The following is an 18,114-nucleotide window of genomic DNA, read 5'->3' on the forward strand; positions in this document are numbered from 1 at the left end:
TACAGTGGATTAATTTGTTTCATTTCAGCTTAGGCTGGCTTTTATAACATTTCAAAAATTTGTTTTATAGACATGTAAAACATTTATACGACTCAAAAGTCAAAACTGTAAAACAAAATACATTTAGAGAAATCTAGTTGACATCTCTGCTTCCTCTACTTTGTTTCTTCCTTCCCCCATGGTTAAACATTTTCATTAGTTTTAGGTTTATTCTTTATTATGTAGGGTTTTTATTCTTTTTAATATAAGCATACATAAGCAAATAAGGGTATGTGTGTAGTATATATTTGTACTTCCCCCTTCATAAAAAGTAGCATATTACAAAAAATGTCTTCTTCCTTGTCTTTTGTATTATGATTTACAAAAATATGGAACGTTTCATGAATTTGCGTGTCATCCTTGCGCAGGGTTCCAATTTTAGTATATGTGCTGCCGAACTGAGCACCTTCCTTACCTTTTTCACTTAACAGTATATCTAGGTATCACTCCACAGCTGCCTATCTATACCTTCCTCATTCCTTTTAATACCTGCATGGTACGCTACTGAGGATGTACAGGTTATTTAATCAATACCCTATTAAGGGACACGTGGTTTGTTTCTTTCTAGTCTTTGGCTACTACTAACAGTGCTGCCATGAATACCTTGCACATGCATTTTGCTTTTTTCCTAGTGTACTTTTTTTCTGTTTGTTTTTTTTTAAAGAATTTATTCATTTGTCAGAGAGAGAGGGAGAGAGAGAAAGCGTGCATAAGCAGGGGGAGTGGCAGGCAGAGGGAGAAGCAGGCTCCCCGTTGAGCAAGGAGCCCAACTAGGAACTCAATCCCAGGACTCTGGGGTCATGACCTGAGCCGAAGACAGACAATTAACCGACTGAGCTGCCCAGGCAGCCCGGTAAGATTTTATTTTTAAGTAATCTCTACACCCAAAGCACAGTTCGAAGTTACAACCCCAAGATCAAGAGTCACATGTTCTACCATTAGAGCCAGTAAGGCACCCCCTCCCTAGTGTACTTCTGAACTACATTTCTAGAATTGAGATTTCTAGGGCTAAGATGAACCCATTTCATGTTTTGTGGGTGTATCTTTCTTCACTTGACTATGGAAATGTTATAGCAGTTATCTTTTTTTTCCTCTAATACTTTTGTAAGAGCTTCCATCAACAATCCTCTTCTGTTTCTCATCTTTAAATTAGATGGGTTCTCCTGCTCCTACGGGAGGACAATCCTGTGTAAGGGCATGCCAAGACAGCTTTCTCAACTTCATGGCTCTTAAGTTCATGCTGCCACTGTTACCACAAGGTATGTATTTATGTATGTAGGTAGGTAGGTAGGTAGGTATGCATATAAATTTGTGTGTGTATGTGTATAAAATCTTAAGTATATTCTGAAATCTGCTTTCTCTAGTCCCCTCTACCTCAGTTATATGAAAACTTCTCTTTTCTTTACCTTTAATGTCCTTGTTTTGCTCAATATGAACTCTACTACTAGTCTGGGTGAAGACTTTTGTTTTGAAAGGGCTTTGGTTGATTAGTTTCTAGGGTTTTGAGGGCTCAGGTCATCTCAGAACTCTCTTAATTTCCTGAGTTCCCCTGGACTCATCTACAAATTAGAGCCTATCCACATTATTTTTCACTTGTTTTTCTTTATTCCTTCTTGCATCTGTACCATGCTCCTTCTGTCTGGGATTATTTTCCTTGTGCCTGAAGAACATCCAATAAAGGCAGTCTTCTGGTAGCAAACCCAGTTTTTATCTGAAAATATCTTTAATTTTTCATGTAAGGATATTTCACTGGTTAAAGAATTTTAGTATGCGGTCATTTTAGCACAATACATTGTTTCAGTGTCTTCTAGCTTCCATTGTTGCTGTTGACAAATTACTTGCCAGTCTAACTCTCAGTCCTATAATGGTAATGTGCCTTTTGTTTTTCTGGTGGATTTTTTTTTTTTTTTAAGATTTACTTATTTATTTATTTGAGAGAGAGAAAGCAGGGAGGGGCAGAGGGAGAGGGGAAGAGAGAGTCTCAAGCTGACTCCAAGCTGAGTGCAGAGCCCAATGCAGGGCTCAATCTCATGACCCTAAGATCACTACCTGAGCTGAAACCAAGAGCTGGACGCTTAACTGACTGTGCCACCCGGGTGCCTGGCTTCTGGTGCCTTTTAAGAGTTTTTTATTTCCAACTATTGCTTTGGACTGATTATCTCTTTTACACTATTCTTCTGGATAAAACTACACCTATGTTAGATGTTCTCACTATATCCTCTATATCTCTTGCCCTGTTCTCCCTATTTTCTATCTTTTTGTTGTCTGTGTTTCATTATGGATAGTCTTTTCAGACTCATCTTCCAGTTTATCAATTCTCTTTTCAGCTTTATCTAAGGTGCTAATAACCCCATTTACAAAATCCTTAACTTGCTATATTTTTCAGTTTAAAATTTTTTCTTTAGTTCTTTTTCAAATCTACTATCTCTTTTAAAGTTTCTAGTTCCTCATTGAAATTTTCAAGCATGGCTTTAACTTTCTTGAATGCTGTGTAATTAAACAGAGTTGGCTAACAGTTTGTGACTGATAATTGCAGGATCTGTTTCTGTGAGTCAATTTCTTTGGTCATTGTTTCTGATGATTCTTGCTCATAGTATCTAGTTCAGTTAGCCTTTGCTTTTTGGATGCTTTATTTAAAAAGTTAACTGTAGAAATAATTTAAAGCTCAAAATGACATTATGTTCCTCTAAGAATTATTTTCATTGGTTCTTACTAGGTGTCTAGAGACACTAGAAATCCAAAAGCATCTCAATCCAAGTTCAAGGCCTGAAAACTCAGGCTACAATCTCTGAGAAAGTGGATTTATTTCCAGTTTACCCTTACTTCCTGGGGTGCAGCCCTGTAGGGTTCAAGCCCTTGGTAGAAAACCAAACTTTGACTTTTATCCCCCTAGTCTTATGATGCTGCTAAAAGCATAGTTCATTTTTTGCTGCCCCTTCAGAAATGGCAAATACCATTCAGGACAAAAATGACTCTGAGTGAAAGACTTACCTCTCTGGATTCTGGTCTTCTCTAGTATCTCAGCCCTGTAATTCCTCACTATCTTGTTAGCCCTTTGATGATTCTAAGAAAGAAATTTTTATATTTTGTCCAGCTTTTTTAGTTGTAATCAGTAATGGCAAAAGTCCATATTACTTGATCTGCCATTACAGAAAGAAGTTACTGTCGCTTTTTATCCCTTTTAACCTATTTCATGTTTCTTCATAGTGCTTGTTACTTCCTGACATTCACCTCACACCAAGTATAAGATAGATTTAAAAATGTAAAAAGGGGCACCTGGGTGGCTCAGTCATTAAGCGTCTGCCTTCAGCTCAGGTCATGATCCCAGGGTCCTGGGATTGAGCCCTGCATCAGGCTTCCTGCTCGGCGGGAAGCCTGCTTCTCCCTCTCCCACTCTCCCTGCTGTGTTCCCTCCCTCACTGTCTCTCTCTCTGTCAAATAAATAAATAAGAATCTTAAAAAAAATAATAAAATAATAAAATAAATAAAAAATAAAAATGTAAAAAAAGAAAACTCAAACTTTGGAAGTGCTTTATGATATTACATCATAAATATATTAAAAGCAAATGGCAGAGAAGAACATAAACAATTATGAAACGCAAAAGGTCAATATTCTTAAAATAGTATGAGCTCATAGGTATAAATAAAATTTTAAAGAAAGATTTTCTATTTTCTAATTTTGTTTGCTTTTTCACTTTATTCAAGTCGCTGTTCGTATTTCCTGTCCTTGGAAAAGCCTTCTTGATCATCAATTTAAAACAGTCCCATTCCCATCTCTTTACCCTTAACCTACTCTATTTTTCTGCATAGCATTTATCACTAGCTGCTTGTTCGCTATGCTTTTATTATCTCATCCTCTATCACTAATGTAAGCTGTGAGAGAAAAAGAGACTTTATTTTTATTCACTGCTGTATCCTCAGTGCACAGGATAGTATCTGCTCAATAAATATTTGTAAAACGAGTAAAATGAATGGATAAAGTTTTGTCTAAACACAAAATAATAAAAATAGTATTTATGGAGTGCCAAGCATTGTCCTAAATGCTTTACTTGTATTAACTCATTTAATCCCAAATAATCCTGAGTTAGGTACTGTCATGAAACCCATTTTACAGATAAGCAAACCAGAGACAAAGAGAAATTACGAAGCTTGCCTAAGGTCACGCAGCTATTGAGTATACTGAAAAGGATTAACAATCTGGCCAAATACTTTCTGCACCAATCAAACTCATCTATTCCTTTTCATACTTAAAAACTCTTGAATATGAATGAGGCCAATTAAATAAAACCACTATCATGATTACCACCACCACTAAGTTTTTACATATATACTAAAGACTGTGCTCAGCATTTTACATATAATATCAAACTTAATCCTTACAACAGTCTTTTGAAGTAGGTATTATCATCTTTCTTTTACAAAAGGAGATAACTGAGGCTGAGGGAGGTTAATTCAGTTGCTTAAAGTCTAGCTTGACTTGGGGTTCAATTTTAATTTTTAATCTAAAGCCTTTATTTCTAACTACTAGATTTAAAGGCTTGGAATAAAACTTTATGCTTCAAAAAGATAAAGAAGTACATTCCCTTAAAAAAAAAAAGCAAGCATTACATACTTCCATTTCAGACATATAATCTTCTGGTTTGTCCATAAATACTGCAGAGACTGGAACAGATGTGTTTTTGGACATCATGAATTTTAATGGAACTTCATGGAAGATTTGATTTCTCTCTCTCATTGTCATTTTCTTTTGGGGAAGTGGTGAATTAATATAAATTACTTTAACTGGTTTTGAACCTTAAAACAAAAACAGAAGAAAGAGGGTGATTAGTTTCTAGAAGTTCTATTTCAAAACAAACAAACAGGATATAGGACAGAAAGATCACCAAAGAAATATAGCATAGGAAAGTATAGCACGTCTCATGTATTTGCCTCCCTTGAACTTGTGATCTTCAATGTCCCTTACAGATATAAGGGCTAGAGAATTTGAACTGGCAAGAAAAATATGTTCTCTTTCTAATAAATTTTTAAAAAGGTTTTCTTTTTATTTCATATAATTCTACTATCATTATTACTCAGTTCTTATACAACTATGCTTTCAAAAAGTGATAAAATTCAACCACAGAGAATATATTATATTTAACTCTAATCTGTAGTTTTATTTCATTAGATACAGTTCTATATTTACTATAATTGTTGTATATAATAAAATGAATCTAGAAGATATTAACTTACTGTCCAAAGAAAAACTATCCTATGCTTACAAGTATAGATCTATTTTAATTCTGAACTCTAATACCAGACAAGTAAATATCTTGGAAACTCACTCATTTGAGGTTGTCTAATAAAGTATTGCATTCTTTTCATTTCAATGAAAAGACAGAGAACCTCATTATTTCATGTATTTTTGGCTACTCTAAACCATAACTATTTCTTTCTCACCGCCCCCAATATGAATACAAGTTTTATAGATCTAATTACTCATGTGTGAGTATGAACTCTATAGTAGTATTATATATTTAAAATTCTACTAAATGTAAATGTAAAATTCACATCCTTCTTAAATCAAAACCTAAGATTTTTTATTTGACAAATGATCACTTATGTTTAGACAGCTGAAATAGAATTGTTCCAACTCCTCTTTTGAAACTATTACTTGTTATGGCAAATCACAAACCTGCAACGGGTATTACTTGAATACACACAGGAATTTCCCACTGTTCCTTGTAGTTTGGTCCATGATTATTTAATAATGTAAATAATGATTGACTGGTTAGAGCTATCTGAGGGTGATATCTTGAAACAAGCTTCTCTGCATTTGGATCTTTACTAATATCCTGAAAAACAACATATAACTTGTTACTTTGTTATATTTATTGGAAATTTCTTTGATGAAAAGAAGGGAGACATTCAAAAAGGGGACTTTATTTTTTTTTAAGATTTTATTTATTTGAGAGAGAGAGAAAATGAGAGAGCATGAGCTGGGGCAGAGGTAGACTACCTGCAGAACAGGGAGCCCGACGCGGGGCTGGATCCCAGGACCCTGAGACCATGACCCAAGCTGAAGGCAGAACAACTAAGCCACCCAGATGCCCCAAGAAGGGGACTTTAGAACAGCAAGATCGTATGTACTTTATGAGGTACATCAGATTACCTGGGAAAATCCAAAGTACTTTCCTACTTACATAATGCATAGCTGCAGCTGTTTTTTCTGGTGTCTCAGTGGTAGATATGTTATCTTTTGAGAGCTGCAACTTCACAGGCATTGAGGGAAATACAGTTTTCACATATTTTACACTGCCCTAAGTAAGAAAAAAGGGAATATCTTACTGCAAATACCACATGTATTTTTCCCCTAAGTATCTTTTCATCAGATGAAACTCTTAACTTAAAATTCTCCACTCTACTTTAGAGCCTTCTTAAAGCCATGACTTCCATGATTTTGCTTGACAACCTACATATATGTTTTTTTCAAAAACAGTCCAAGACAAGGGTGCCATGCCATTTTCCTTACCACTTTACATTCTAACCTCTCATTTTATGAGGTACACATATAACAGAAACTCTAAAATATCCTCTCTACACACACTTACTTCCAATGATTGTGAGTACAATCATTTAAAAGAAAAAAGGTTCTCTGCTTGTATTCTGGAACACTAAGAAAGATGAGAAATGAAGAAAAGCAAACCAAGAAATAAAGTTAGTAGTGACATTTAAAAAAAAAAAATCAAGCATTGGTATCCATAAAATAAAAAAAGACACATTTGCATTGCATATTTTAAAAGTTATATCTCATTATTGTTCAAAACCTAAACATAAATATTGTCTATGTGAAATATAGGTGATGTTTCAGAGAAAAGTAAGTTTATACCTTCACTGGTAAACCTTACCAATGCGAGAAGAGTTTTTTCTAACTTTAATCCCATCTCTATTCTGAATGGGAAGAATCCCATTAAGCTCGTGACTTCATGAAGAGTATAGAACTCTGGATACTTTTTCACTTGTTCAATACAAGCTCTTAAAATTTGCTAGGAAATAAAAATTAAGAGAAATTCATTTGTATCATAATTCCATAATACAAGAATAATTTAGTTATATGTAACTATATAATTATTCATTATAAATATTAGCTTCATTTCATTAATCAAACTTCTAATAATCCAAGCATAATGTATATTCCTTGAGTTAATCTCTTATTTTCATAATAATTCTTTTCAACCTAATTTCTTAAAAGATTGATATTTCATAATACTAAAATTAGCAATAGTATTAAAATTTAAAATTAAATAGAAAAGATGCATCATATTTTCTGTGCTATTTAAGAAACTGTCAAGGAAATAAAGCCACATGAAAATTTCAACACATTTTCTTGCAATAAAAGCAGTTACATGACTAATTAGAAATAAATAAGTTTAATACACTAAAAAGATTCCAAAGCACAATGAATTAACAAAGTAGTTATCTTACAAATCACTCTAATCTACAACCTAAAAAATAAGTAACAATGTTAAAACTAATTAAATGATGTAGTATTTAGTATTTGCTTCTCTCCAAACTTTTCAAAATACTAATAACTTATCAGAAAATCTAATCAAGAAGGAAATAAAATACACAGCTTTACTCAAGCAGAATATATGACATTGTGATAACATGTAAATAACTCAAAGATGCACAGTGGTTTTGGGTGGGAGTGGGGTTATAATTAAAAAACATATGTATATCATCTTCTAAGAAATGTATTTTTTCTTCTCCTGTCAATGGATCTAATCTGAAGCTTTCAGAATTTACTTTATATCACAAAAGTAAATTAGCAATAAGTGTATCTTTGTAATCTTTATATTCTCTTTCCCTCAGACATTTATAAAATTTGTCAAGTTACATATTAATAACTTTACTCCAGTCTCTTTTCATCTAATTTCATATCCTCTTCTCCCCTTCCTAAATCCTCACTTCCTGCTGTCTTTCACATTTTCCCCCTCTATCCACTCTTTTCAATGCTAACTTTGGTATTTTATTCAAATATTACTTGCAACTAAGGCAGATATAGGTTAACATGGAAATGTTTTATCTGTGTTTTTTTAAAGATTTCATCTATCCATTTGAGAGAGAGAATGAGAGAGAGAGCGAGCACATGAGAGGGGGGAGGGTCAGAGGGAGAAGCAGACTCCCCGCTGAGCAGGGAGCCCAACGCAGGAACTCGATCCCGGGACTCCAGAATCATGACCTGAGCCGAAGGCAGTCACCCAACCAACTGAGCCACCCAGGCGCCCTTCTGTTTGTTTTTAAAAATCCCAGTCAACTGCAGTCAGATCTGCATATCTTTGCTCATTTATATTAGTTAACTTCTACCCTAACATTCCCATCCTAGAGCAGTCATTACAAGAACTTGAACATACATGCAAAAGAAAGCAATATATAAGAACTATATGACATACAGACTATTCTAGTTAGATATCTGCTCACACATCTTTCTTGGTAAAACTCTGTTGGATGTTAGTGTTTCTTAGTTTCACTTAATTCAGTAATTAGGGAAAGAGAAAGTCACAGGAAAATCTAACATAGTTTTACTCTTATATTCAGATACATTACTATATATTATTAGAGATATTTCATAACTGGTAGGTATTAAGCAACTAAAGGATCATTATTTGATATATTTAAAAGGTTTTTAACTAATAATTTATTTGTCTTTGAAAAACAGCTATGAAGGTTAAGAGATTCTGGCTGTTTCCCATCACCCAACCACCGAATGTTATTTAATATTCAAAATATCTTGAAAACTAAACACACCAAAAGCACACGCATGTACTTAATACAGACCTATCATTACAAAGAAAGGTGAAAATGACTCTGCTCCCTAGATTTTATTTTGGGCCAGAGGGGAAAAATACGTTATCATTCATGTTTGAAATGTAAAAACATAATGGACACTACTTCGGGCAGTGTAGTAGAGTAGGTATACTTTGAAGAGAGAGCACTTCTATCCAAATCCCACTAGATATTGGATAAATTACAACTAACAATTTTCATGCTTACTGGGCTTGGTAAAAAGCAAACAAAATCTCAAGGACCAAAAGTAAATAAATAAACCTCAGACACCTAGAGTGAGAAGAAACAGGAGCAGTGAGCAGAAAACCCATAAAAGATGAAGTATCTTGAGGTCAAATGCCTCCACCAGTGGGAAGATCAGGTGAGGAGCTGAACATGAGACTTACATTTAAGACTCACAAAACAGAGATTTGAACTGATATTTGTACACCCATGTTCAAAGCAGCATTATTCACAACTGCCAAAAGGCAGAAGTAACCAGAGTGTCCATCAATGGATGAATGGATAAGCAAAATGTCCAAATACATACAATGGAATATGTATTCAGCCTTAAAAAGGAAGGAAATTCAGAAACGTGCTAGAACATGGATGAATCTTGACATTACACTAAGTAAAGTAAGTCACAAAAAGACAAATACCATAAATTCCTCTTATATGGGGTTACCTAGAGAAGATTAAATTCAGAGACAGAAAGTAGAATGGTGGTTGCTACAAACTGGGACGGATGGGAATTGAGAGTTATTGTTTAATGGATAAAATAAGAAATACGTATTTGGTCTTTGTCCTTGGTTCCTAACACCCTAGGAATTTCCTGAGTGACAAGAATGGATGTCTTTTGTATGCTAATGAGATGACTCATGGCCCCTAGATAACTTCAGGATGGGGGATGGTTGCCAGAAAGACCAGGGCATGATTAGAGGGCTGGAGATTGATTTAATCACCAATAGCCAATAATTTAATCAATCATGCCTAGGAAACAAAGCCTCCATAAAACCCCCTAAACTATGGGGTTCAGAGAGCTCCAAAGCTGATGAACACATAGATGCTGGGAGGGTGGTATGCCTGGAGAAGGCAGAGAACCTCTGTGCCCCTTCCCCCATTTCTTGCCCTATGCATCTCTCTCTTCCATTTGGCTGTTCCTGAGTTGTAGCCTTTATAATAAACTAGAAATAGTAAGTAAAGTGTTCTCCTGAGTTCTGTAGCAAATTACTGAACCAGAGGAGGACGTCATGGGAACTCTAGGCCTACTGTCCAGAGAGTTGGAGAACTTGTTTTGGTGGATAGCGGTGAGAATATAGCTGCCTTCCGGAGAGTTGGAGAACTGGTTGGTGTGGGGAAAAAAACAAAACAAAACATGTATTTGGTATCAAAAATGTCGTTAGCAGAAACGGTTCAGAAATGGGTAGAGAGTCTCAGTTTTGCAAGGTGAAAAGAATTCTGGAGACTGGCTATATAACAATATGAATGTACTTAATATTACTGAACTGCACACTTAAAGATAATGACGATAGTAAATTTTAAGTTATGTGTATTTTACCACGCCTGGGTGGCTCAGTTGGTTAAGTGACTGCCTTTGGCTCAGGTCATGGTCCTGGAGTCCCGGGATCGAGTCCCACATCGGGCTCCCTGCTCAGCAGGGAGTCTGCTTCTCCCTCTGACCCTCTTCCCTCTCGTGTTCTCTCTCATTCTCTCCCTCTCAAATAAGTAAATAAAATCTTTTAAAAAATAAATAAATAAATAAATAAATTCTAAAAAAGGGAAATTCTGACACATCCTACAACATGGTTGAACCTTGAAGAATACAATATGCTAAGTGAAATAAAAATCACAAAAGGACAAAAACTCCTCTTATGTGAGGTACCTAGAAAAGTCAAATACATAGAGCTAGAAAGTAGAAGAGTGGTTGCCAGGGACTGGGGAGAAGAGGGAATGATGAGTTATTATTTAATGGGTACAGAGTTTCAGCTTGGGAAGATGAGAAAGTTCTAGAGGTGGATGGTAGAATTATATTTACAACAGTATAAAAAGTATTTTATGCCATCCAACTGTCCTTAAAAATGGTTAAAAATTTATGTTATGTATATTTTACCACAGTTAAAAGGGGGGGAGAGGGAGACGGGGCAGAGGATGGAAGAGAAGATAGACTGAGGTCTAACCTAGGGAATATGGCAATCCCAGAAAGACAGAGTTGACAAAATGAAGGAGAAGCAATAATAGAAAATGGCTGAGAATTTTCCAGAACTGATAAAGGATAGGAATATACAGATACAAGAAACATAATGAACCAAGTATGACTTAAACACACACAAATTGTAGTGAAACTGTAAAATACCAAAAATAAAGAGCAGTCAGAGAGAAAAGACAGATTCCCTAAAAGAAAGGACAAACAGATGACACACTTTTCAAAAACAGAAGCCAGGAAAAGTAGAATTATATCTTCAGACTGAGAAACAAAACAGTCAACTTAGAATTATGTATGGAGTAAACTATCATATAAGAAGGAGAACAAAACAAAAATATTTTCAGATAAACCAAAAGATTGTTCATCACCCAGAGATGGTTATCAAAGGAACATCTAGAACACAAAGCATTTCAGGAAGAATGAGGAGGATCTCAGAATGTATATTTGAGAAGAAGAAATGGAAAGCCAAAAATCATCAGAATTTGTAGATAAACTAAAACATTGTTCATATAAAATAATAACATAGGTTTTAGAGACAGCATTAAACAACATCAGTCAAAATGCTCTATGGTCTCTGTAGATACACAGACTAATAGAAACAGAATAGAACCAGGAAACTGACCCACACATCAATGATGACAAGGCAATTCGATGAGGGAAAAAAAATCACTGTAAAAATTCAAGGGTAGGGTGCCTGGGTGGCTCAGTTGGTTAAGCGACTGCCTTCGGCTCAGGTCATGATCCTGGAGTCCCTGGATCGAGTCCCGCATCAGGCTCCCTGCTCAGCAGGGAGTCTGCTTCTCCCTCTGACCCTCCCCCCTCTCATGTGCTCTCTCTCATTCTCTCTCTCTCAAATAAATAAATAAAATCTTAAAAAAAAAAAATTCAAGGGTAACCATTAGGAGAACAGAAAAACAAAGAATAAATTCCAAATCAATAAGGAGAGGAAAAGAAGGAGAAAAAAAGTCAATGCCCTCAAAAGAAGTAAAATCAGAAAGAACTTTAGAAAAAAATGAAATCACAAACAAGTCCATGTATGTCAATTATCATAATGAATGTAAATAACTAGTCTTTCTAGTTAAAAGACAAGAGATGTCAGATTTTATTTAAAAAGAAAAGGAAGGCAATACAGTTAAACACTATTTTAAAAGATATCTGTAAAATACAAGTTCTACAGATGCAAAGAAATCCTACTGAAATCCCACCTAAATCTTCTGTAGAAATTGACAAGTGGATTCCAAATTTTACATGGAAATGCAAAAGACTAAAAAGAACCAAAATAATTTTTAAAAAGAACAAAGTTGCAGGATTTCCCCCACATGGTTTCAAAACTTACAAGACCAGGTGATAGTGGCATAAAGACAGATTTATAGATTAATGAAATAAAATAGTCAGGAAATCGACCCACACACATATCACTGGTGACAAGGCAATTCAATGAGGGAAAAAATAGCTTTTTCAAACAACAGTGCTAGGCAGAGTTTCTCAGTATTGGCACTTCCCACATTTGGGACCAGATAATTCTTTGGGGTGGGGGGGGTCATCCTATACACTGAAGATATTTAGCGACATCCTTCACTCTACCCACCAGATGCCAGAAGTACTCCTTCCTCAGTTGTGACAACCAAAAATGTCTCCAGACACTACCAAATGTCCTCTGGGAGGCAAAATGACTCTCAGGTGAGAATCACTATGCTTGCACTAGATATCCATATGAAAGAAGAATGAACTTTGGGACACCTGGGTGGCTCAGTCAGTTAAGCATCTGCCTTCGGCTCAGGTCAGGATCTCAGGGTTCTGGGATCAAGTCCCGCATCGCGCTCCCTCCTCAGCGGGGAGTCTGCTTCTCCCTCTGCCTGCTGCTCCCCTGGCTTGTGCTCTCTCTCTCTCTGACAAATAAATAAATTAATTAATTTTAAAAAAAGAAAGAAAGAAGAATGAACTTTGATCCTAATGTCCTATCTTGCACCATAAAAACTTGAAATGGACATTCACATTAAAGTTAAAACTATAAACCCTGTTGATCAGGGTTTCTCAACAGAAGCATTACAGACACTTTGGGCTGGATAATTCTTTGTTGTGGGAGATGACATGTGCATTGTAGGATGCTCAGTAGTATCCCTGGCCTCTAGTCAATAGATACCAGTAGGATTTGCCACTTGTGATAACCAAAATTGTCTCCAGACATTGCTAAAATCCATGGGGCAGGGGTAAAGAAGTAAAAGTGATCCCAGATGAGAACCAGTTGGGGTCAGCAAAGATTTCTATGCTAGAACACATAAAAGCACCAACCACAAAACATTTCTGAAAAATGAGCCTTCATTGAAATTAAAATTCTGTTCTTTGAGAGACACTCTTAAAAACATTAAAAAAACATGTCACAAACTGGAGAAAACTACATATATAATAGACTTGTATTCAGAATATATAAAGAACTTTCAAGACTCAATAAAAATAAAAACCAATAAAATCAGCAAAGATTTTAAAACATCATCGCTCATTAGGGAAATGCAAACTAGAAACATAATGAGATACCACTACACACCCACGAGGCTGTTAAAATGTAAAAAGATTACCAGTACGAACTGGTGCAGCCACTCTGGAAAACAGTATGAAGGTTCCTCAAAAAGTTAAAAATAGAACTACCCTAGGATCCAGCAATTACATACTAGGTATTTACCCAAAGGATATAAAAAATATATTGGAAGGGGTATATGTGCCCTGATGTTTACAGCAGCATTATCAACAACAGCCAAACTATGGAAAGAGCCCAAGTGTCCATCGACTGATGAATGGATAAAGAAGATGTGGTGTGTGTATACACACACACACACGTATATATACACACATATATGTAACATATATAATACACACATAATGGAATACTACTCAGCCATCAAAAAGAATGAAATCTTGACATTTGCAACAATGCAGATGGAGCTGGAATGTATTATGCTGAGTAAAATAAGTCAGTCAGAGAAAGACAAATACCATATGACTTCACTTATATGTGGAATTTAAGAAACAAAACAGGTAAACATAAGGGAAGGGGAAAAAAAGAGAGAGAGAGGGAAACAAACCATGAGAGACTCTTAATGATAGAAAACAAACAGGGTTGATGGAAGGAGGTGGGTGGGAGATGGGCTAAATGCGTGATGGATATTAAGGAGGGAACTTTTAATGATGAGCACTGGGTGTTATATGTAAGTGATGAATCACTAAATTCTACTCCTGAAACCAATACTAGACTCTATGTTAACTAACAAGGAAATAAATAAAAATTTGAGAAAGAAAAAAAAAAAAAGAATTTCATGGGTGCGACTAAGGTCATCAACAGGAAAGAAGATGAAACCTGAGGTCAAAACTTTACTTTTCTAAAAAAAAAAAAAAAAAAAAGATCACCAATACTAAGTGTTAGCAAAAGTACAGGGCAACTAGAACTTTTAAACATTTGTGATGAGGGGCACCTGGGTGGCTCAGTCGTTAAGCGTCTGCCTTCAGCTCAGGTCATGATCCCAGGGTCCCGCATCGGGCTCCCAGCTTGGCAGGAAGCCTGCTTCTCCCTCTCCCACTCCCCCTGCTTGTGTTCCCTCTCTCGCTGTGTCTCTCTCTGTCAAATAAATAAATAAAATCTTTAAAGAAAATAAGATAAAAATAAACATTTGTGATGAGTGTAAAATGGTACATCCATTATGACAAAGTTTGGCAGTTTCTAATAACATTTAACTACACTTGCCATATGATCTGGAAATTCTACCCCTTGTTCTTTACCCAAGAAGAATGAAAACATATGTTCCCAAGAAACCTCATATAAGAATGCTCATAGTAGCTTTATTCATAATTGCCCCAAACTGGAAATAACACAAATGTCCATCAACAGTGGAACTGATAAACCAATTTTGGTGTATACAATAAAACAAAAAGGAATAAAAAGGAACACATTATGCACATTTGTGTCAATATGGATGAATCTCAAAAAAAATGCTGAATGAAAGAAGCTAGACATAAGAATACATTGTGTGTGACTCAGTTTTTATGAAACTCTAGAAAAGGCAAATCTAATCCATGGAAACAGAAAGCATACTGGTGGTTTCCTAGGCCACAGATAGAAAGAGGCATAGAGATCTTTTAAGTGTGATGGAAACATACCCTATCATGATTGTGGTCATGGTTACACAGGTATATGCATTTGTGAAAACTCAGTGACTGCACTTAAAATGGATCATTATATGTAAATTGCATATACTTCAGTAAAATTGATTTAAAATTAAATATGGTAAAAAGGAAGAGCTTATTTAGTATGTAATAACTATATGCTCTAACAACATAGATAAAGTACAAACTTTTTTTAAAAAAAAAGTAGAGGAAGGGTGCTAGGTGGCTCAGTCAATTAAGCATCTGCCTTCGGCTCAGGTCATGATTCCAGGGTCCTGGAATCAAGCCCCACATCGGGCTCCCTGCTCAGCAGGGAGCCTGCTTCTCCCTCTCCCTCTGCCCCTCCTGCTCATGCTCTCTCTCTAATAAGTGGATAAAATCTTAACCAACTGAACCACCCAGGTGCCCGTGGATAAAATCTTAAAAAAAAAAAAAAAAAGGTAGGGGAGAATAGGGAGAACATACAAAAAATTTTTCCAAACTGTTTTCAGTATCCTATTGATTGACAGTACTGTTATTCTAAGGTTGTTGTGAGTATAATGTGGTATAAAGTAAATGAGATACATGTGGCATTTTTTCTTTAAATAACTATTTCCTAGCTCTATCTACTGAAATATTCTCAGAAACAATGACCAATCCAGGAGCAATGAGCATCCCCAGGACACAGACTGTAGTCTTGAAATAAAACTTGCCACTGAAAGAAACAAGGGCTCTGGAGAATTGCTGATTCCAGGGTTGAGACAGGAAATGTACAAAACAAGCCTCAAAGACTACCACAGTGACTCAAAAAGACTCAAAAGCCAGTATGAAGGGCGGTCACTGGCTAAAGCTGGTATTATTTGAGCTTCAAAAAGAGTAATTACAGTGGACTAAAACCCATAATACTTTTAAAAAAGAAAACACTGACCAACATCGGAGAAGAAGGAATCAATTTTTTCCCAAAACTGGCATATAAAGGGAAAGAATCTAACAGTTTTTTCTGCTACAAGAATCGGGAAACCACATAGATGAGGGAAAACATATCTTAATAAAATTATTCCAACTAATAAATACAAATAAATGATGCAACTAGAATCCTATGATTTTATAAACCCCAGTGAATGACTAGATCTAGGCATTGAACGTGAACAGCTGCAACCACCACAAAAAAGAAACAACCAGACATATGTGCCACTTGATTAAAGAATACAACATCTATGTGTTGGATCCATTTGGCCAAGACTAATTCTGATCAAGCTTCCAGATCCCATCAACAATTTGTAAAAAATACAGAGAAAAGAGGAACATGTTGAATGTCACTGTGAATAAGCACTCATCAAAATCTAGACCACAGGAAACTTTACAGGTCAAATGACCCAAGTTCTTAAAAAGATAAAGTTTAAGGAAAAGAAAGGAATTGAGGGGAAACTTGTAGATTAAAAGAGACCATTTTATCAAATAAAAGAAAAAATTTCCAACATACATAACCCATAAAATTTGTATATTTCAAGTATACAAAGAACTCCCACATATCAACAACAAAAAGAAAATCCATTAGAATATCGGGCAAAACTTGAACAGCTGATTCATAAGAAATAACCAATCAGCATATGAAAAGATGCAAAGTCTTATTACATATATAATACCATATCCTCTAGATTGGCTAAAACTGAAATGACTGCCATGTATGTATTAACTTGAGGATATGGACCAACAAAACTCTCAAAGGTAGACTGTAAAGTGGCATAACCCTTTGGAAAACAGTTAGACATTACTTACTAAAGTTAAAGATATGTGTATACTCTATGACTCAACAATTCCATTCCTGGGTATATACCCAGTAGAAATGTGTGCACATGTGCACCAAGAGACATGTATGAGAATTTTCATAGGAGCACTGCTTAGAAAAGTTCCAAACAGGAAACAACTCAAACTGTGATCAACAGAATTGTAGTTTATTTATGTAATGTAATAATGGACAGAAATGAAAATGAATGAACTATAACTACACACATACATGCAGATGAATCTCACCCAAACATAATGAGTGAAGGAAGAATTCTGTTCACATAAAACTCAAAAACAGGCAAAAGTACATGGAAATTATCAACACCAAACTTGTGACAGTGATTACTTCTTCAAGAAGGGAGAATATTATTATTAGGAGGGATATACAGGGAGCTTCTGGGTTACTGGTAATGTTTTATTTCTTGACTTGTAAGAGATTTACATAGGTGTTCATTATATAATTATTTGTTAAGCTGTATATATTGGTTCTATATACTTTTCTATAAGTATACTGCACTTCATAATATAAAATTAAAATTTTAAAACACTAAAAAATCAGAAAAATATCAGTGAACCTTTAGGGTGGAGATGTAAAATATAAATCAGACAAAATATACTGCCAAGTCAATCTGACTAAAAAACAGGACTTAATGCTGATTAGCTATCACACTCCCTATCAAATAATGTACTTTGTTAATAAACACTTTTATATTCGCTAAATAATTACAATGAGCACTTGAGAACTTAATGTTTGTCCGGCATTACTTAGTCATTGGGAGCACAGCAGTGCACAAAAAAGCACTTATGTATAGGTGTTGTGGAGAAAGACAATAAAAAAGAATAAAACATAGTAAAGGGAACCCTGAAAGTGATGCTATTTGTTACAGGGTAATTAGGGATATCCTTATTGATAGTCGGCATCTGAACAGTGAGAGACTTAAATCAAGGAACTAATCCATGCACTTATCTGGGGAACAGCCTGCCAGAAAGATGGGAAGAGCCTAAGGTCTTAAAGCAGGACCATGCTTGGAGTATTCAAGTAACACAAAGAGGCCAGTAGACTGGAGGAGAACTGAGAGGGAGCTATGTAGAAGATGAAGCAGGCTGGGCTTGGGGGGCGGTGGTTGAGGGAGGGTGATCATGTA

The 18,114-nt window shown here is 35.5% G+C and overlaps 1 protein-coding gene and 1 pseudogene across 5 annotated transcripts in view; both read right to left on the reverse strand.

Moving 5' to 3' along the window:
• ICE2 (interactor of little elongation complex ELL subunit 2) overlaps positions 1-18,114 on the reverse strand; it is a 64,514-nt gene that overhangs the window by 34,551 nt on the left and 11,849 nt on the right. For all 5 annotated transcript variants that reach the window (XM_025884326.2, XM_025884328.2, XM_025884327.2 and 2 more), the window contains 4 exons: positions 6,927-7,064; positions 6,222-6,338; positions 5,714-5,873; positions 4,652-4,833 (listed from right to left, as the gene is read on the reverse strand). In XM_025884326.2, coding sequence (XP_025740111.1) covers positions 4,652-4,833; positions 5,714-5,873; positions 6,222-6,338; positions 6,927-7,064 — 597 coding nt within the window. The remainder of the gene's footprint in view (positions 1-4,651; positions 4,834-5,713; positions 5,874-6,221; positions 6,339-6,926; positions 7,065-18,114) is intronic.
• On the reverse strand, positions 363-445 carry LOC112833521 (U6 spliceosomal RNA; annotated as a pseudogene).

The sequence above is a fragment of the Callorhinus ursinus genome, unplaced genomic scaffold (assembly GCF_003265705.2).
Source record: "Callorhinus ursinus isolate GAN/ISIS: 27379988/994484 unplaced genomic scaffold, GSC_fseal_2.0 scaffold25, whole genome shotgun sequence".
Taxonomy (NCBI): Eukaryota; Metazoa; Chordata; class Mammalia; order Carnivora; family Otariidae; genus Callorhinus; species Callorhinus ursinus.